Genomic DNA, 21,070 nt, shown 5'->3' on the forward strand with positions numbered 1-21,070 from the left:
ACAAATATTCTATATTCTCGTAACTATTTGTTTTGTTTTATCAAAACATATAATATTTTATTTAGTTGTTTATTATATTAAATGGAATATTACATTTAAGAAAGAAAAATATAATAAATAATAAACAAAAAAATGAGAGTGAAAAGTTAAAGTGACTTATAAAAGAAAATTAAAGTTATGAAAGTTATTTATATTTTTAATTTAAATTTTCTTTATTTTTTGTTTTCCCATTTATCTTTTCTAGTCTTATTTATCTAAAAACTTTAATCATTTGGTTACAAATATTTATCATCAAGCCTGAAGTGTCAGGGTTGACTCACAAGAAAGTTATTTTAAAAAAGTCAAATAAAATAAGCTAAGACATTTAGTAAATAGTTAACCTTTTTAAGTATCTAAAGAAATAAAATTCTTGATTATGATAGATATTTTGAGGGAGGGGACAAAACTCATGACTAATCCCTGTCATAAAATGATTAGTCTCTCACTATTATCAAAAGGATGTCTGATCCACATAAAAGAAAAATATTAAATAGATTCTCAAATCTATAATAGTTGTCATGCTTATATTAGGTATAGAAATAATGCAATCTAAATCTTGGACAGTAATTAAGATGTATTACGTTGAATCAAACTATAAATATTTTAAACAACTTCTCTATTTTACACTCGAAACTTAGACATTAAAAGTTTCAATTGTGAAACCAAACACATATCCAATGTAATAACAACACTTAAGTTATACCATCAAGATTCCTTCAAACTTTTTCGTGATGTACATCGAACTAAACTTACCAATGTTGAGTAGGAAAAGTAACATGATTGAGAATTAATAGGGTTAAAACTAAGCTAGTGGGATGAAAGGAGAGAGCTGGAAGAAAAAGACAGTACAAGAAAGTTACATTAATAAGCATGCGGGATGAACACACTAGAGTGGAGTAATCACCACGCAAGTCTCAAAAGGCACAGCCTCAAAGTCCTTAAATTAGACACTACATGTACCAGAATAAGTAGGTGTTTTGGTTGTTGTGGTTGGTGTGCGAAACTTCAAACAGGACCATTTGGGGTCATGTGGATTTTTTCTTTTTTCCTCAGAGCTGCCTCTCACCATATTATATGTTAAATAATTGATGTCGTGTGGTTTTAATTGGACACCTACACGCATATATATGAATTCTGGCATTTTCTTGGGACCAAATTCATCACAGACATTATTCTCTTACATTTCGTAAAATAAAAATGCTTTCTAATTTGTCTCTATGTTGTTTGGCTGGATTTGAGTTTGAGGAGCACATTTTTATCGACAATATTAATATCTAGACAGGTTGTGTTTTGCTACATACATCTATGTTTTTTGTTTGAGATAACATTTTTTCACCGATTTCAAAAAGTTCATTCAACTTTCTTGTGGGTTGGGACAAAACTTGCTCTTGACGAAAAAATGTGTAGTAGAAAAGATAAAACAGGGGTAAAATTCAGAATTCAGAGTTTTTAGTTGGGTATAGTTATTAAACTAACTCTCCAACCATTAGTCACAGGGTGATGGTTAGGAACATTGTTGCTAGAATAATTACTATATGAGTCAGAGTAGTTAATCTGGTGGTGAAAAATGAAAACTGATTTCGAGACTTTTGACAAACTTCACCATATGTTTTGTATCTACTTCTAGTGCAACCTCAAATAGCCATATTTGGGGTTGCTTTCAATTTTTTTTGGGGGAGTTAAAAGTGTAACTTGATTTTACAGCTGTATAGCTTTTGACCCACGCAAATAGAGCTGAGATAGTTTTAGCAAAGGAAAGGATAGTGAAAATATAAGGAGGGAAGAAAAGGTGAACAATTTAGGAAAACGAAACAAACTTTCCCTAGCACATGAAATAGCTGCATTGGTTCTGTTATGTTGACTTAAATTCTGTACCCAAGAATAAAAAGGGGGAATAAATTCATCGTTGTGCACGGTAATTGGTGAATTGCGAAACAAGCTTTGGAGCATGCATATCTTTGACCAAAAATGTGTTTGACTTGGCTTACTTCACCTTCAAACCACCTCCTTTGATCCAAGGGAAACAGAGAAAAAGGGGTAAAAAGTGTTTGTTGGTTTATTTCCACACTGTACACATATCACAAAAAAGTAAAAAGGAAAAGAGAGTAGAAAAATTGTTTCTTTCTAGTCATGGCTATTTTGTGAAATTAGCTTGATTTTTAATGTTATGCAGATTGGGGTAGGAAGACTTAATGATCAGGGTAAATTCAGTGTCTAGTTAATGACATTTATGCTGCTACGCATCAAGTGTATGAAATGAAACTCCTGAATCCTGATGTATTGAAAGAATCGTATTTTGCGGTACGTGAAATGAAATGAACACAGAGATGGAAGCAAAACAAAGGAATACACATTTATTATTTTTATGATGAAGTAAAGTGAAGGAAACTGTATAGAAGAAGCTTTGAAGAAGAATTGGGTGAAATTAAATAATCCTAACTTCATAGCTTAGCTGTCACTCACTCGAAAGCCCCACACTTTCCTTGCCCCCAGCTTTTGGCCTTTTTGGCTCACTTCTACATTGGTAATTATTTTAGTGTAAAAAAAATTAATGGAGTAGACGGCAAGGAAACCCCAAAAAGGACATAGGAAAAAATATTAGTCTTTTGTTTGCTCTTGTTTAAAAAGAAAATTAATTTTCTTCATATATACGACTAGTTTCTCTCAAAGAAATTAAAGAAAAATATTAATGCTTATGTTTAATTTTATCTTTAATAAATGACTATTTTATGAAAGAATTGTGTGTTTTTAATATATTAGCAAAAGACTTGCAGCGTCCCTTCTCACATAATCTTTGGTTGGAGAAACACGTGTCGAAGCGATCCAATCATTTTGACAGCTGCTATAGCTAATGGTTCGGAAGAGACAAGAGCCGAAGCAAAGGCGCGGAGAGGATGACGTGGGAGGCGAGGCTGAGGCTCGGAGGCCAGATAGGCTCGGACAACCGTTTGATGTAACTGTTCCCGAGAAAGAAAAAATAATAAAAAAGAAATATTATTGATTAATCGGAGGTTTGGTTGGTTGGAAGAGAAAGTGTAGGAAGTACAAGAAAGCAAAAAGCAGGAGCTTTTGGTAGTGATTACCATTGCCATCACATTGCTCCTTCTCTGAGAAGCCAACACAAAAAGATTCATTTCTTCATTCATTCTGATACAGTGGTGTGGTGCAGTGAGAGTTGCTTTTCTTGCAAGCCTAATCGCCCTCTTTAAATAAGGCCTTTGACTATTAGATGTTGGTTGTTCCAGTTCCAGTTCCATTCAACCACAAAAAAATCTCTTCTTCAGTCAGCTTCCTCTTTTCTCTATAAAACCCTATTTTCTGCTTCTTCCTTCACCGGGGCTTCAATGGCCACCTACAAAAATGTTGGTGCTGTTCTCCTTTTCATTTTCTTCTCTTTTCTACACGTGGAGGCTATTTTAGACCCTGCCGATTTCCTCGCTCTGCAATCCATTCGTAAAGCCCTCGAAGACATGCCTGGTTCCCATTTCTTCTCCTCCTGGGATTTCACCGCAGACCCATGCAACTTCGCCGGGGTTTACTGCGACTCCGACAGGGTCATCTCCCTCAACCTCGGCGATCCCAGGGCGGGCTCTCCCGGACTCACCGGCCGCCTCGACCCCGCCCTCGGCAAGCTCTCCTCGCTCGCGGAGTTCACCGTTGTCCCCGGCAGAATCTACGGTCCTCTACCAGAATCCCTCTCCGATTTGAAGAACCTCAGGTTCCTCGGCGTCAACCGCAACTTCATCTCCGGCGAAATTCCGACCAAGCTCGGCGGGTTACGCAGCCTCAGAACCATCGATCTCAGCTACAACCAACTCACCGGACGCATTCCTCCAACCGTGGGATCCCTACCGGAGCTGACTAACCTGATCCTCTGCCATAACCGCCTCTCCGGTTCGCTCCCCCGGTTCGAGTCGCACACTTTAACACGGCTCGACCTAAAGCATAACTCTCTCTCCGGTTCGCTCCCTCCCAACTCGCTCCCTCCCTCTCTGCAGTACCTCTCCCTGGCCTGGAACCAGCTCACCGGCCCAATGGACCGCCTCCTGGGCCGCCTCGACCAGCTTAACTATTTGGACCTCAGTCTCAACCAGTTCACGGGCCCAATCCCGGACCGGATCTTCTCCTTCCCGCTCACGAATCTGCAGCTGGAGAGGAACCAGTTCTCGGGTCTGGTCCAGCCCGTTGAGCAGGTGTCCATCCCGACCGTTGATCTTAGTTACAACCGGTTGTCCGGTCAGATATCGCCAATGCTGGCGAGCGTGCAGTACCTGTACCTGAATAACAACCGATTTTCGGGTCGGGTACCGGCTAGCTTCGTGGAGCGGTTGCTGGACGCGAGCATTCAGATACTTTACTTGCAGCATAACTATCTGACGGGGATTGAGATAAGCCCAACGGCGGTGATTCCAGAGAGAAGCTCCCTGTGTCTGCAGTATAATTGCATGGTCCCGCCCGTTGAGACACCCTGCCCCTTGAGGGCTGGCAAGCAGAAAACTAGGCCTACTGCGCAATGCAACCAGTTGAAAACCTGATCCGACCCGACCCGACCCATCAAGTCAATTTCTTACCTCTTTTCTTCTTCCTTATTTCTCTTCTTGCCTTTCTGATTCATTATTATTTAATTTTGTGGTAGTTATTCGGGGATGAATAATGAGAATATTGTGAATATTTTTGGATTAGATTTAGATAATTTAGCTTTTTTGCTCCAGGAGCTTCTCAAATCATATATGTTATGATCATTATCTATATTACTAATGTAATATGATTAGTCCATTATGAAAAACAAAGCAAAAATTATTGATTATTATTATCAGGTTATTTCGATCAATTAAAGCTCTATTATGCCATCTACTGTGACTTAATATTTGCATTATCTTTTTTAGTTTTATTGTCATCACTGGTATCTTGCCATTGGGAAAGGTTTTGTTTTTTTTTCATTCTTTTATGCTCATTTAAAATGCTGCTTGCTAGTGTCGTGGTGGAAGCTTCTAATGATTACATAATGGTATGGCATTGGCACCTGTCTATTCATAATTTTGGTACATATTTGATCACAGTGGAGATGTAAAATTTGGTGTGATGCATGTATACCAATGCCAATTGGTTATTGTTCCATCATTTTTTGTTGTTTATTTTTAGAAGAGTTGTGTGACTCATGATCACAAATTTCAGATTGTATCTATCCTTTTTTGGGGGAAGTGGAGTGGTGGCCATTCGGTGCAATTACCGTTTCTTCAGCTTTTTAAGCTTTCCATGGGCACGAGTCGCTGCTCCCTTCAATGGAAAATGGTTGTAGGGACGACAACCATTTTGGGGATATCTTTTTTGCATTGCAATTGTAAGCCTTTTGAGCCTTCTGTCTGGACTGACACTATTTCTCTTTTTCCTCCCTGTGTGTGCGAGTGTGGCGACAAAGGAATCATCACGGTAAAAAGCAAATGTGAAAAAACAAGAAAAAAGAACTGAGAATAGGTAGGGTTGAAGCAGCTAATGTCAAAGCATAATAAAAAAGCTAAATAAATGTGAATGAAAACAAGGAGAAAAACAACCTAACACTAATAACAAAACCTAACCCACAGCCAATTATATATATCTAACTGTCTGTCTCGTGTTGTTGCCTAATTAGATTGGATGTTCGGGTAATACGTCAAATACGTTGGCATAATGCATGTCTATATCTGCTAATATATGATTAAATCTATTATCAAGTTCAACTTCTACTTTTTGAAGCCAATCGTCCGAGAATTTTCTCGGTACTCTAATCTTCACATGCAAAACCTTCTGGGGAATAGTAAATAACAATCTTTTGCAATTTGCCTATAAATAATAAATTATTTGTTAAAATTGTATCAGACCGTTGTCGCCAAAAACAAATGGAAACATGTAGCCCTTTTGTGCTGGAGGCCCCAACCCAATCCTTCTATGTTTTGTTGCATTCATCGTACTGGGTGTACTTAATTCACTCGACATCTCACTCGTTTCCTTTGTGGAATCTCACGTTTTATCATTTTATAATTTGTTTGTGGCTTAGAATAACATCTTTGCTTTACCAATAACCAGACAGCAGAGAGAGGGTCCCCCGTAGTTTTACCATTTGTTAAGATAGCGCCTTCGGAAGTGTGGCCCTTTGGAAGAAAAAGCTATCTAAGGCCAATAACATGAGAAATTTCTCTATTCTTTGAAAGGTTAAGACTCATAACTTTTGGAACACTTTTGCTTTTAAAAGGCAGGCATAAATAAATCAACCTGCTCCTCTATAACAATTATTATGAGCTCTATCAAAATCAAGGAACCAAGTTATCATGACAAACAAAATAATTAGATAAATCACCAAGACAAGACAAACAAAGGATGAAACCAAGTTAAGATTCCCATGATATCCACAACGGCACAACCACAGTGATATTGGCATCTTGGCAGTGGCGTTTGGGCAAATATATGCTGTCACTGTTTTTCTATTGCTTTACAGCTATCTGAAGGAGAACGGCCTAACTTGGAAGAAACCATAAGCATTATTAGCTTTATTCCTGATATATACAAAAGGCGAACCCCAATAATTAGGGGTACAGTGTACGTGTAAATGATTCAGCCAAAGAACCATGCAGGACAGGAGTCTAGGTTCACCACAAGAAGACCGCACCAATTAATGACACATTGTACAATACTAATAATTTGTTCCAGGCATAGCGTACTAATGAATCAATTCCAATCTTAATTTACATGGTTATTTATGTACCAAGACCTTCTGGCTGTTCATGTCATGCCTTATTATGTCGAAACGTCCTATACATGTTCATTAACAACAGGGTATGCATCCCCAGAGCATTCCATAACTAATTCGACGGACATCACATGTATTCATCATAGAAGTGTCGTGTCCATACCCTCTTATTCAAAGAGGCTGGTCTATCACCACTCCCAGCAAATTCCCATTTCACTACATCTCCATCCCAAGAGGAGCTGACAAGCATGGTGTTGAAGGGGTGCCAACTACAATCTCTCACAGGTGATTTATGGTGCTTCAGTGTCGCAACTTGAGCTCCGCTCACCTGTAGTAAATTATCAAAATTACCATCAAAAGAGAACCAGCTTGAACTTTTTGTCCGTGTTGTTTCTTTGTAAAATAAGCAAACAGCAGTTCAATCTGATATAGTTTGTTCATGCATAGTGCCCAAGAAAATATACATCACGTTACACCGCTCTTCCCCATCAAATTCATTAACAGTAGCCATGTAGTGGAGTACGAAAGGGTGTTCACGTGATCTGTATCGTTTTAGGCAAGCCATTTACGGGCAATGAAGAATCAAACCTTAGTATTATCACTCATGTTCAAATACATAATAATTTTTTAGCTTCAAAAAATTAACAAGGATTGACATAAAATGGGTGGATTACCGTTTAATATAATAGATATTAATGTCATCAAATTGGTTATGAAATATACTTTTTGTTAACTTGTAACTAAATAATGTTGTGCCAATCATACAACATGGATATAATGCTAGAGCAGAAGAAATTAAATTACATACCAAATCATATATGTAAACACATGCGTTGTGTGATCCAGTATAGATGTACTTCTGCCCAGTGCTGTAAATTTAAGGATAATATCAGTCTAACAACTTTAATCAAATCCCCTAACGATATAGAAGCCAAAAGATATTGCTAAAGAAAACCAGTTTAAAAGAAAAATAATTAATATGTTAAGAAAGCTGCATGCTGGTCCAAATATGAACCTGACGGAACTTGTTTTATTCTTCCCCCTCAAAAAACCAAGCACACTTTTACAAACAGTTTGGTTGACTATGACAAATAATTGAAGCTTTAAGAAAAAGATCAAAAGAGGACCATGACAAGAAAGTGAAGAAGAATTACAGAGCAAGGCCACCTTAGTGCTCACCTAAAAGCTGGTGAGAAATAGCAGCGGATAAGAGTGCGCAAGACTGAATGACCTCTATAAGTAGCTACTGATTGATCACAAGGGTGAGTCAAGTCTTTTGCTTGGGGTGGATAATCCATCCACCTGTAATCCCATTCATAACTTCTATACCCAGGATTGCTGGAATAGAAAGAAAATTCTGTTATAGTACGTCAATGAATTAACAACAATTTCATCAAGAAACATCATAATCCCGGAGAGGAACAGATATCGTTAGCTAGGTTAAAAATCTATAAATATCACATGCAAGACTGAATTCTGAAAATCATTCTAAGAGCTCCAATTACCCACACAAGTATGCAAACACAAATAGAGACAGAAGCATGAGTCCAACATGACACGTCATTCTATAACAAAATTATATAAAACTTCCAGTATTTTGCATTGAAAAAAATGTAGTGAGAATGCTTCATAGATAATTCAAAAAAAAAAAAATCAGCCTTATAATCAGATAATATATCATAATTAACTTATATATTCTTTTAAGAATTAAATAAAATCAAACTCCAACATGATACCTTAAGGAAATGTTGGTATAACCGAATCTGTATCTTGTTAAACATCACCAGCATTGCAAAACTCATCAGCTAGTATTATCCTAGTATGACCTTAAGTCATGTTTTTTATTCCACACACGTGTTAAGAAGAAATGTGCACATCAGAATATTAGAGGTGGATTGGTGGGTGGGGAGCATACCTGGTAACATTGGATGACATTTTGCGTATATCCCAGAGCTTGATGGTTTGATCTTTACCATTTGAAATGAAATAACGCCCATCTCCACGAGTATCAATAAATGTAATGCCCTCAAGGTGTCCCATCAGTACCCCTGCTGGCTTGGCTTTAGCATTTAAGCAACGCCGATCCCAGACCTAACCAAATTTGTACATTACAATTTGTTCTTCACCAACAATCAGAAGACAAACTAAAACAACTCTAGTGATTATTCATGGAATTTCTGCAATTAGTGACTATGGCCAAAGAGAAGAACTACCGCACTTAACTAGAAACAACTTTCAGGTTCATTATTTATTTAACCTTGTATGACTATGACTATGAGAATGACTTCCTGTGTAAAAAGGTGCCACCACTTCCATTTAAAATAAAAAGATGTGGATATTCAAGGACAAAGAACATAATATATTGACAGGAAAAAACCATCGTATGGTGTTGAACAAACCTTACAAAAACTATCATCACTCCCGGAGTAAATAAGATGGCTAGTTTCATCAGCAAAACATACAGTGTTCACATCAGACTGCAACATAAAATGAAAACCAAATGTTAGAACCTCTATGATGGTTAATATTTTTGAACCATCAGAGATCAGAGCAACAGGAAAATAATTTCGATACAAAAACCAAAACCAAAAAAAGAAGAAAGACATATCACATAAGTCCAATCCGATTCTTCTTTTGACTTGGACATTTTTTTTCTATTGTTTTTTATAGCTTGGAGAAGGTAGGGATACTAAGAATAAGTGTGGTTATCCAGCCATATCATCCGTACCATCTCTGGATTATCTATTTCTTTTCTTCTACACCAACATAGTGAATCATATTTGTTAGTCTTCCATATATTTCAAAGTTAAATAGAGGATTATTAGACCTTAAATCCCTCAGCCAAAACGATAGTGCAGGAACTTAGGCATTACAAGAGGTAATTCCATATTTTATAATCAAGCTTATTCTCTCAAACGATCTTGAGTTCTGAACTTAAGCCAGCGAAGAAAACAAGTAGAATTGAATGCTCAAAAATAAGTTAGGAATGAAATTGAGGTTCCACCTTAGGATACAAAAGTCTACCCACATTCTCCACATTTTTTGTAAATTTTATGATCTATTTACGAATACATCATTGACAGAAAACCTCAAATAGAATTTCACAGGCACTACCGTAAAGGCACTGCCAATACATAAAATGGTTTATAACCAGTAGAGCAATCCACCGTACAGAATACACAATCAATTCTATCTGTCGAGACTGCAATTATATTATGAATCAGGAAACTTAATTATTTCAGCAACATAACTTCATAAACCAATAGATATCAAACAATAGCCCAAACCATATGAAACTAAATAAATACAGTTGTGCCTAGTAGCAATACCGTGTGTGCTAAAATTCGAAGTGAGATCTTATTTGCTTCAAGATCATACACATATATAGAATTATCACTACTTCCAGCAACTATTTCTCTTCCATCCTTCGAGAATTTCACACAGAAAATTCCAAATGAGTACCCTCCATAATCATTTGATGAAAAATCTAAACCATCGTGTATCTCCTGCATATTAGAAGAAATGAAAGTATATTACAAATAGGAAAAGGAATATTACTAAACAGAATCCATACACCAATAGATACACTGAAATCCAATTTTTCATTATCTATTACTCTGTAATATTTTATAGCATTCTAAAAGAATTGCACTATTTATGAAATTCTAAAAAAGGAGTAGTGTTAGATGTGAATACTGTAACATTGGCTAAGGACTCTGTTTCAGAAGATCCGGCATTTACAATGTGTACAATGGGTGACATACTGGCATAAGCCTGAAATTGAAGAGTGCAGATGCCATAAGAAAAAGCCGGATAATAGTACCTTCACAGAAAACAAAAGGACTAAAAGGACGTAGAACCTATTAACTTACCAAGTAGCGTTGATCAGGTGAAAGACATGTATCAGTGATTGTCCATCTCAAACTTTTAGCTAAAATGTTCTTCTGAACTTTCCAACCTCTGTCCACATTGTATATTCTTATATGACTTCCCTGCAAAGTGATTTAAATGTAATCAAAACTATAGCATGCATTTTCAGGTTGAAGCTGAAAACATTTTACCTGGAACCCAGCAATAAAAAGAGAACCATCAGCTGAAAACTGGGATACATATGCCCGACTAGACATTTGGTCAATAAGCCAGGGACCATTTACAGGTAAATATCTGCTCAAAAGATGGCAGCGATCGGCTGAAGAAAACCTTCCCCGTCCTGAATAATTTGATTCCCGACCTGCCAACATCTTCACAGGAGAAACAGGCAACTGCGGCCTTCCAGTTCCAACTTGGACTAATTGTTGATGGGGGTTTGACTTCAGCTTTGTTATCTGAGCAATTTCATTGTCCAGAAATGCCGATGGTCTTTTAGATTGTCCACTGCTAGACTCTTCATGGATGGCATTTCCATCTTCACAATGATCAGAATCTATCTCTAGTCTACTCATAGCATAACCCATTTCGTCAATGTAAAGTGCACTGGCTGTGGCATACATAACTATTCACAGAAATACACAAAACTTTGTAATGCTGGAGCATCTTATTTTTGCAAAATCTTCAAAAAATCTGTGTTCATCAGACCTACAAACAAAGAAGCTATAGCCACAAAAAGTGAGTAAATTTTTAGATTTAATTTTCATATATAAATAATTAGAAACCATTATTAGCAAAGGAAAAAAGATGAAACAAAGATAAATCTGTTTCATTTTTCCCGTAGAAAGTTAAACACTACAGTTGACTCAAGCTAAGCTCTTTCCCTGAGAGAAAAACTTCTACACGTTAGTATTGATTTGGTTGGAACAGCTCTCCAGGCTAAGGCTCTCCTTTAGCTTATCCAAAAACTGATTTTAACTTCTGCTAAACTAATTTTAATTTATGAGATAAGAAAATAAGTATTGGTTTTACTTTCTTATTTTCTTCTCCTAAACATGACCTTTTTCAACATAGATTGGATTGGTTGGGTTTATCGTGTTTTGAGGCACTAAATTGACAAAAATCCAATAAACTTTCCACTACCCATATAAGGTTCAGAGAGCAAGGCAATTTCGTAAACAGCATGACGTTCCTAATTCTGAAGAGTATATACGAAACTAAAACAAGACCACCTCGCGGGACTCAAAACCCTTTTCCATGTCCCAGAAACATCATGGACATCCTCAGAAACTAAAATTTAACGAGAAAACAATCAAAAACAGAATCAATTAGGACTTATCCTCCAATTCCCCTTATCCCTAACAACAAAAATTCCACCACGAATAGGTAAAATCATCATTAGAACAAGTAAAAGTCAACAGAAACGTCAAACAAATGAATTGGTGTAGAGTGGCATGGAGAGACCCAATTAATATGAATAAAAATCAATTAGAGAAAGCATTCACGGTGGAGATTTTTGACATAATAATAAATAGTATAGTGAATGGTGACAAGTGATACCTCTGAAGAGCTTTGGCTGAGAGTGATTTAAGGTTTGTGAGGGACGATTCTGAGGAATATATGCAACCAAAAGGGTAACATTAGAGGGATTTTCTGCTTTGGGCACACAAATAAAATCCAATCAATCCTCCAAACGAAGATATATGCATAATGTCACTGTTACCATTAAATATTGGATAAAGTGGGTGGGTGAGTGAGGGTGAAGGGTTAGAAAATTCTCTACCTTGCATGTGCAGGGAGAAAGAAGCCGCAAAACTCAAAATCCACAACTTTCTTTTTTATTTCTTATTTCTATTATCAATACGCTTTAATTTAAATATTACAAACATATTTAATTATGATTAGTTAAAAAGGAATAGTATTTGTATTATAAATAACTTTTGGGTAAAAGACAATATTTTAAATCCTTAACTAACATTGTATAAAAGTTAAACTCAGTGGTAAACAGTAGCTTATGAATTTGAGAAAAGAAAAGTTATTAAATCCATGTTACTTGCAGGCATTCACATGTATTTGTAATTATTTATTTGTTAAACTATAACAAAATTAAAAAAAGATTGAAAACATATATTATTAAGGTTAAAAGTGTATTTATAGTAAAAATAAATTTCTTTTTTTATACTAAAAGCTTTCGAGAAATTTCAAATTCTGAAACTTGCAAAAGATGAGTAATATACTACTCCTTTCTGCGCTAAGTACATGTTCATTAAACTATTATTTTTCAATCTACTGCGGATTTTATTTTGTTCTAGGGTTTTAGTTTTGTGTCATCTAATTTCAAGAGAACAAATATCTTTTATTGAATATGGGTGGTACAAATTAGTTAAAATTGAAATCAAGGGAGTAAAAAAGTGTGAGAATAGTGTGCAAAATTTTTAAATAAAGCTATCAAGACAAAAGTTCCAAAATAATTTTGATTTAAGTGCGATTATCTTCGGATTAATGATTGAGACAAACATCAAAATTGTAGAGTTTGTCTATTGTCTAGAATGTATGAATGACATTATTTATTTGTGAGAAAAATATTTATAAATAAAGCACTTCCCGTGAATTTACTTTGAGCTTTTGTTTAAGATAGGAAAAGATAGCACGTGGAGAGAAATATGTGGATGAAAAATAATGAAAATTAAAAGATGAAAATGTTTTGATTTTTATTTTATGAATATAGGCTTTACCTTCATAGATCTTAATATTAGATTTAATTGAAATAGATACAATTTTTTCTTTTCTCGCACTGTTTAAATAGAGTTTAAATCAAGATGTTTTATTCTTTTAATAAGCAAATATCTCATACAGGACATGGAGTCTACTTATATAAAAACAAAAATTTATAATATGACGTTGGAAATTATTATTTTTATTGTTATTATAAATTAAAGGGTTAAATATATTTAAAATTTATAAATTTTGACTTAAAATTTAAATTTGTTGTTATTTTAAATTTTGATATAGTTCAGTTATCAAATCCTAAATTCTAAATCTTTAAATTGTACAAACAATTTAAATATTCATATTAAAATATAATAAAATTATGTTATAAAAACTATATTTATTTATTTTTAAATTTTTGCTAAACTATATAAAAATTTTGAAATCAAATTATATTAAAGTTTAGAACAAATAAATTATAATTTTGTGTCAAAATTTTAAGGACTAAAAATATTTTTAATTCTAAATTAAATAATTTATACCAAAAAAATGTTCAAATATCAATCCATAAATGTATTAAAGGAGGGTTGATTTTCTAAATAATAATCCATTAAATATCTCTTTTTTATATAATAAATAGGTGAGTTATTATGAATTTATAAGAGTGATTTTCTTTAGTGTGCACTAATTATATACAAATACAATATATGCACTGTTTTTTTTTTTTTGAAAAAAAAAATTATTTCTGCTAGTAAATGATTAAGATTGAGCAAAAGCTAAAAGAAATTGAAACTCTCATATATCTTCAAATGAAAACAAACAATTAAACTCCTCTAAATCTTATGAATTGGTCTAATAATTTAAATGAGTCCCACTTGCGTGTATGTTGTAGTAGGTTACATTTTAAATGACAAGTATTAATAATTAACAAGAAAATAATAATGAAGATAAGAAACGGTGATACTATTTGCAGAATTGACAGAAATTAAGACACTAGATTTTTGAAATATAACTTGATTGTAAAAAAAAAAATTATTATGAAAAAAAGAAAGTTATAATTTGATATTGTCACATTTATTTCTTTTCATCCAAAAATCTAAAATTTCATAATATAATATTTAATGAGCTATATTATAAGAAAATATTTGATTAACAACTAATTTTAGTAACAAAATTGTATAAAAAATAATTAGTTACTATAGTGACTAATTTAGATATCAATTTATAAACTAAAAGTCATTGATAATTAGAATAATTTCAAAAAATTATAATTAGTATCTAAAGTGATAACTAAAATAGTTTACATTATAAATTGGTTCTTAAATTAGTCACTAGCATTAATTACATATGTTTTTTACTACTAAAGGAATTGATCTCTAAATTAATTTATAATTAGGAAATTGATTTCTAATTTGGGCTCTAAACATTTTTTTTCGTCATAAAATTAGTTACTATGTAATAATTTTAATAGTTTCTTGCAGTGATTATATGTATATATGTATGATATATTTATTAACAACTTTTCTTTCAAGTTTCTTTTTTTAATCTTCCTAAATTATATTTTTAATAAGTTCAGTCAAGAAAAGTTTCATTCACTTATGCTGTGTTTGGATTCGCATGAGTACTTTTCATACAAATGAAAAGTGACTTGAAAGTATGTTCAGATCTACTTGTTTACACTAATTTGAGAGTGCGGAATTACAAGTGAGTTGCAAAATTTGACACTCTCTTAAATAGAGAGATGTGCAGAAAAAGTCAAATCATTATATTAAAATTATTTTATTGTCTCTTTTTTTAACAATTTAATTTACTTATATTTAATTATATGAATATTAATAACACCGTATATTATTATTATATATATAATTTTAATTTTAATTATTATAATAATTAGTATTATATAATAATAATAATATTATTATTATTCAAATAAACATCTTTTATAAATAAATTAATTCTATAAAATAAAATATATTTAAATAAATATGGAGCTAAAATTAAACCGTCTATATTATAAATTCTTTCAATTTATAATTAAGAATAATAATAATTATCTTAAGTTATTAATTATAATATGAATAAATTATATTTTTTTATTTTAAATAATATTTTTATTTTTATTTAAGTATCATTTCTTCTATTTACATTGAAGATAAAATGGTAATCATATAATTTATTTTATTAAAAATTATAATTTATTAAATTTTATCAATCACATCATACATCAAATTTCATAAACTTTTCACTCATATCCAAATCATATCATCTTTCTTCTAATTCAAACAAGTCCTCCAAATCAACACAAATTCACTCTCCCAAATCCACACCTCAATTCAAACACAACATTAATTGATATATGGACTAAGTGAGAAGTAACATATGCAAAATAAAAAATATTTTATATGTTTTTATATTTAGTATATATTGATATGAATTATTTATATGTTAATAATATAAATATAAAATACATATTTATTGTTTAGATTTGTAGAAAATTTGTTATGTATACACTACACCTCTAATTTTATTTTAAAATATGTATATATTCAGTTTGCCAGAAAACACAGCCTTCTTACAATCTATTTAATGTTTTGACAAATAAGAACAAACAAAAGTATAAAGTCCTCCAACAATTGAAAATATGTTTGATGTCTTGACAAAGAAGACCAAACAATTTAAGGTATAAAAAACCTTTCTAAGAATACCTATGGAACCTCTAAACACCAATATCAATTGATACACGCTTTGGAAATTTTATAGAGAAGATATATTATCAGCATAACCCTCCAAAAATATATATCTTTACTTGTCAAATGTTAATTTTATAAGCAAGACTACTGTACAAATTTGAGAAAATGAATACTAATTTATTAAGTAGAAACAGAAATCTATTAAGCGTTGGCTCCTTAAGGATGTGATAACCCAAAAATCTTATTATCACCAAAAATGTGATACTGCATATCAATTCATCATATTCTAACCTCATTGATGCTGAATGAAAATCTTAAGTAGAATTCAAAGTAAAAAATTACACACTCTTTGATCGTGGAATGAAAAACTCGCAGTTTAAAAATTTAAGTTCATAGAATTGCATAAAAAAAAATTGCATCTAAAGATTGAACCAGTTGAGAGGTGGAGCAGGAAGCCGTGGACTATAATGCTTTCCAATGCAGACATGGGTCATGATTTCTGTTGGTCTCCATACTCATGGCATGATTGTTCCACAGTTCTTGTGAAAGTTCTTGTTTTCATCTCTTTTTGTGGATGAAATGAGATTTGCCAAGGCATCAAAGGACCGAGGATGGTCCTCCTCCCACCCACCCACTCTTTCCATTACACGTTTCATTATTCATTATGATTAAGTACACACCAGACAAAACTCCTTTCCCTTTTCCATCTTGGACTTTGGTATCAACTTTTGGAAGCGAATCTAACGTTCAACCCAACACAAATGAAAATAATTGTAATAAAATCCACACAATAATTCACACTCTTCATCTTTCAAACCACTTTGTATCTTCTACACTTCACCTTAGTTGATAATTCCATATTCAGCCATTACCATAGTTCTTTGGTCATGAAGATGGTCCTTGGAACAGGAAAGGAAAGACAAAGAAAATAGAAAACCTGAGTTTTTATTTTAAGCAAACCTGTCAGCCAAAACACATTCCTTGTGATATTGGTATCAACGAGATGAAACTGCTTAACTTGAATTAAACAGGATGCAGTATATATAGCTTCTTCCCAAAGCAAAATCTAACTTAAAACAAGCATGACATTTATATAACATACAAGTTCATAACAGGATGGGATTTGCTCCAGTTCCCATTCAATAATATGTTATACAACATAAATCAAATGCATTCACTGAACCAAAGTGATCACCGAGCAATATCTCCTCCTGCTATTGAGGTTGAAAAAGTCAAATAGGGTTCATTTGCTAATGAACTGAACTCTGCCACTTCAATCTCCCGAGACTGATTTATGCTACCCTTCAAACGACAAGAGCAGATAACATGACGCAGTAGTCTACCAGTCACACAAAGCTCAGATTTACCACCATGGATGTTATGACAGTGAGTAACACTACATAACTATATAATAACTACACACCACCACTATAAAGTAGGGAAAGAGAAAAGGATAAGATACAAAAATAGAAAAAAAAAAAGAAGATTACCCAGTTGAAATGTCAGGCTTTTAGTTATGTATGGGATCCTGTAAGTAAGGTTAAGTAGTATATTAACAGTTAGGATTGACGAAGTTCTTTATCTCCTCCATGAGGATATAGAAATGATCATTATTAGGCAAGAAGTAGAAACCGATAGTTGCCTCCTTAAGGTAAAGAAGTTTGACATCTTGGCCACAATTCTTGAGACCTTCCACATATTCCAATTGCCAATCTTGGAGAAGATCCAAACCAGCCACACAAACAAGACTCTTAGGCAACTTGAGGCCTGCAAGATTTTTACCATTGGGACCAAATGGGTTACAAGCTGGATGATCTCTATCTGCCCCTTCTGGAAGAAAAGCCCTCCAATACCAATCACGATCTTGCAGCCTCACAAAGTACTTTCCATCAAGTTTCTTCTCTGACTCAGTTCGCTTCTCCCCACCAAACAGTGGGTGAAGAAGAATATTGCCTAGCACTTCAATATCTTCTTCAGCAGCTCTCACAGCCACATGATGAGCAATGTTACCACCAGAACTATCGCCGGCCAAGTACACATGAACCTTCGAATCCTTTCCACACTGAAGCCACTTCCTGGACTTAACCCACTTCAGGGCAGCCCAGCCATCATCATAGGCACATGGATAACGGTGCTCCGGCGATCGCCTGTAGTTTACAGAAACCACCACAGCCTTGCAAAGGTTCACAAGGCGGCGGCAGAAAGTGTCATAGATAGCACTGTTAGCAGATGAATGAGAGAAGCTTCCACCATGGAAGAATATTATAACAGGAACGATCTCTGTTGTGCTCAGGGGCTTCTCCAGCTCTATTATGTTGCACCTAGTTTCCTTTTGAGGAGCTACTTGATACACCCTATTGAATAGACCGGTGTTTCGATCAACATGATCAAAAGAGAATACCCCATCCACAGGAATTGCGTTGGCCGGGACCTTGCGGTCCAGGAATTCTGCCAACTCTCGATTGAACGTTCCATCAGCACGTCTTAGTAGATTGTAAGCAAGCTTGAAATTGGAGATAAGCACCCAGGTATTGAGTGGAACAACACTCTACAAAAAGATTGAACATATTATTAGAACTTAGAACCTTATCCGTATCAACTAACACGGTAGTGAGAATTAAAAACAGACTCTTGATTGATTCCTCCTATTCAGGTAACTAGGTCACTAAGCTGAAAGCTTCTCCCCTCTAATTAGATAACACGGGCACCAGGCAAAAAAATATCATAACACTGTTAGCAGATCAACAAGAGAAAAGCTGACAAATTAGACCAGAAACAACGATTACAAAAGGGTACGAGCCTTAGAAATCTTCAGGAAAAAAGAGGAATTTTCGCCTTGCGCCACCAAATCAAACTCGAATTTCCCAACTTTCCAGAAAAAGAAACAAGAGGCCTACATGGACGAAATACTAAGTACAAGAAAAAACCTAAACAATCCCAAAAACAGCATCCTCCTAATCCCACGAGTACCATGATTATTAACCAAACCCAGAAAGGTAATAAAAGAGACAGAGACTTCCCCCTGTAACTGAGATACGTTTTCAGTCATTGGCCTTTCAATTGAAGCCAAAGATTAAAACTTTCCCCCAAAATCAACAACACCCCTCGTCACGCAATCAACATAAACAAACCAAGGAAGTCGCAGAAACATATACAACAAGGCAAACATACAATAGAAAGTAGAAAAAAAAAAAAAAACAGATAGATGTTATGTTACCTTAGATTCACTGAGGTTGACTTCATCGGTGCCAGTCATCTCTGTTCTCACCTCCCTTACCTCTTCACCGAAGACGAAAAAACCAAATCCACTCAAAAAAGCAATAGTGATCCTCAAGTCACGATGCCCAACCTCTTAAGCCGCCTCATAACAATGAAAAACGGTTGAAGAGAGAGAAAAAGCTCTGACCTTGGGCGAAAAAAAGAAAGAATAAACGGTGGTGGGGGGTTAACGAGTAACGGGTTATCAGTCCCTTTGGATTGATTTGTCGGTTAAAGAAAGAAAAGGAGAGTTTGAAGTGTGTGAAAACAGAGAAAACTGAGTGACGAAGGAAAAGAGATCACAATATGAGGAAGAGGAAAAGAACGATAAGAAGGAGGGTGGTGGAGAGAGAGAGAGAGAGAGAGAGAGAGAGAGAGAGAGAGAGAGAATGAAGAAGGAGGAAGAGAGTCAAACGCAAAGGAACGACGGGGATGGACGGAGACGAAAGAGACGACAAAGCTGGCGGCCGAATTAAACTGTTGAAATGGGACCCACCATTTAAATATAAGAGTATATATCTTAAGAAAATAATAATGGGGTGTTTTTTAATTGGTTGTGGCGTTTGGGAAAAATCATTTCAGTCGCTATTTTTCTTTTATCCCTTTTCCCTGTTTTGTCTGTATGCTGGTGTATTGAGAGCCAGGGAGAAATGACTTGTGACGTACAAGCTTCTGTACACAACCTTTCTTGATGGCTATTGACAACCCCGTTTTGGCCTTGTTTACATACGTGTGTCTTCTGTTCTGTTCTGTTAAAGTTTTTCTTTTTATTTTAAAAAAAAAGAACAACAACAGCAACCTTATCAACGTTTGTAATATCGAAAAATATACCTTTTTTTCTCGCAGATGCAAGGGACGTGTACGTTACCAATTTTAGAAGCCCAAGCATTTGCTATAAACAACCAGATAAAGAGAATATTATCCAATATTCTTAGTGTTTGGTTTAGGAAGAAAAGGTAATGAAAATAAAGTAAGATGTTCTTTTAACTTATTTCACTCAGTAAATTCAAAATATTTTTTTTTAGTCTGAATTGTTGTATTTCATGTTAATAAAATCAATTTGGTTTTAGAATACAATTTTAGATGCATTTTTTTAATTTTAATGATGATAATTAAAAAAAAAAAAAAGCTTCTCTAATTCGTCTTCTTATGGAGGACTCTTCCGGAGCTGCTCCCTTTTTTGTCGTGTGCTGTATAGCTTTTTTATGGTGGGCTTTTAGCCACGTCTTTAATAAAAACAATTAAATGATAAGATTTTAAATTGACTAGTAATTTATGTTCGATAAACTCTTTTATCATGATCTGTCTCTTATTTGTATTTTTTGCTTTAGAATTATATAACTGAATTGAACATTATAATTTTCAAATCATGTACAGTCGTAAGTTTCTAAAAATTGGAAATAATATTGAAATATTACTGATGATGCATAGTTCTACGTTAAGAGCATATGCAACACATATCTTAATTAGGATAAGATCATATCTAACATGAGTTGTTGGAACAATATACGAGAAAAAGTAAAACGTGGTTGCTTATCTAGCACAAGACATTGGAGAAATGAATAGACAATTTTCAAATTTCTATATTCTTATTTTTTTAATATTTAGTTTTATGTTCTCCGAATAAAGTTAAGGACTTGTATGAATGTTCAATAGGTAAAGGTGGTATGAGGTGAAAAAATCTCACACACAACATGACATCTCAGGTTGCATTATTTTCAAAATATTTTATAAAATAATAGGATAAAATATCTTAAATTTTGTAATTAAATTAATTCATTAA

The 21,070-nt window shown here is 34.0% G+C and overlaps 3 protein-coding genes across 9 annotated transcripts; 1 reads left to right on the plus strand and 2 right to left on the minus strand.

Moving 5' to 3' along the window:
* The first annotated feature begins 3,069 nt into the window (after positions 1–3,069).
* On the plus strand, positions 3,070–4,870 carry LOC114190491 (probably inactive leucine-rich repeat receptor-like protein kinase IMK2). Its single transcript, XM_028079397.1, has one exon. It carries the CDS (start codon positions 3,384–3,386, stop codon positions 4,572–4,574), a length of 1,191 nt encoding a protein of 396 aa, XP_027935198.1. The 5' UTR covers positions 3,070–3,383; the 3' UTR covers positions 4,575–4,870.
* A 1,521-nt stretch (positions 4,871–6,391) lies between these two features.
* On the minus strand, positions 6,392–12,433 carry LOC114190490 (LEC14B protein). Its single transcript, XM_028079396.1, has 10 exons — positions 12,191–12,433; positions 10,825–11,353; positions 10,636–10,755; positions 10,460–10,537; positions 10,093–10,269; positions 9,163–9,240; positions 8,679–8,854; positions 7,943–8,101; positions 7,572–7,632; positions 6,392–7,091 (listed from the first exon to the last, which is right to left on the minus strand). Exons 2-10 carry the CDS (start codon positions 11,251–11,253, stop codon positions 6,891–6,893), a joined length of 1,479 nt encoding a protein of 492 aa, XP_027935197.1. The 5' UTR covers positions 11,254–11,353; positions 12,191–12,433; the 3' UTR covers positions 6,392–6,890.
* A 3,855-nt stretch (positions 12,434–16,288) lies between these two features.
* Positions 16,289–19,766, minus strand: LOC114191547 (gibberellin receptor GID1B-like). Of its 7 annotated transcripts, none has more exons than XR_003605961.1 (5): positions 19,247–19,766; positions 17,672–18,577; positions 17,520–17,557; positions 16,871–16,928; positions 16,289–16,769 (listed from the first exon to the last, which is right to left on the minus strand). XR_003605961.1 is itself a non-coding variant. In XM_028080776.1 (4 exons), exons 1-3 carry the CDS (start codon positions 19,283–19,285, stop codon positions 17,540–17,542), a joined length of 963 nt encoding a protein of 320 aa, XP_027936577.1. In that variant the 5' UTR covers positions 19,286–19,766; the 3' UTR covers positions 16,289–16,769; positions 17,520–17,539. The 7 variants fall into 7 exon arrangements, 4 of the variants coding, with proteins under 4 accessions (XP_027936577.1, XP_027936576.1, XP_027936575.1 ...); XR_003605960.1 differs by having other exon boundaries at positions 16,871–16,989; XM_028080776.1 differs by lacking the exon at positions 16,871–16,928.
* Between the last annotated feature and the right edge of the window lie 1,304 nt (positions 19,767–21,070).

The sequence above is a fragment of the Vigna unguiculata genome, chromosome 7 (genome assembly GCF_004118075.2).
Source record: "Vigna unguiculata cultivar IT97K-499-35 chromosome 7, ASM411807v1, whole genome shotgun sequence".
NCBI lineage: Eukaryota > Viridiplantae > Streptophyta > Magnoliopsida > Fabales > Fabaceae > Vigna > Vigna unguiculata.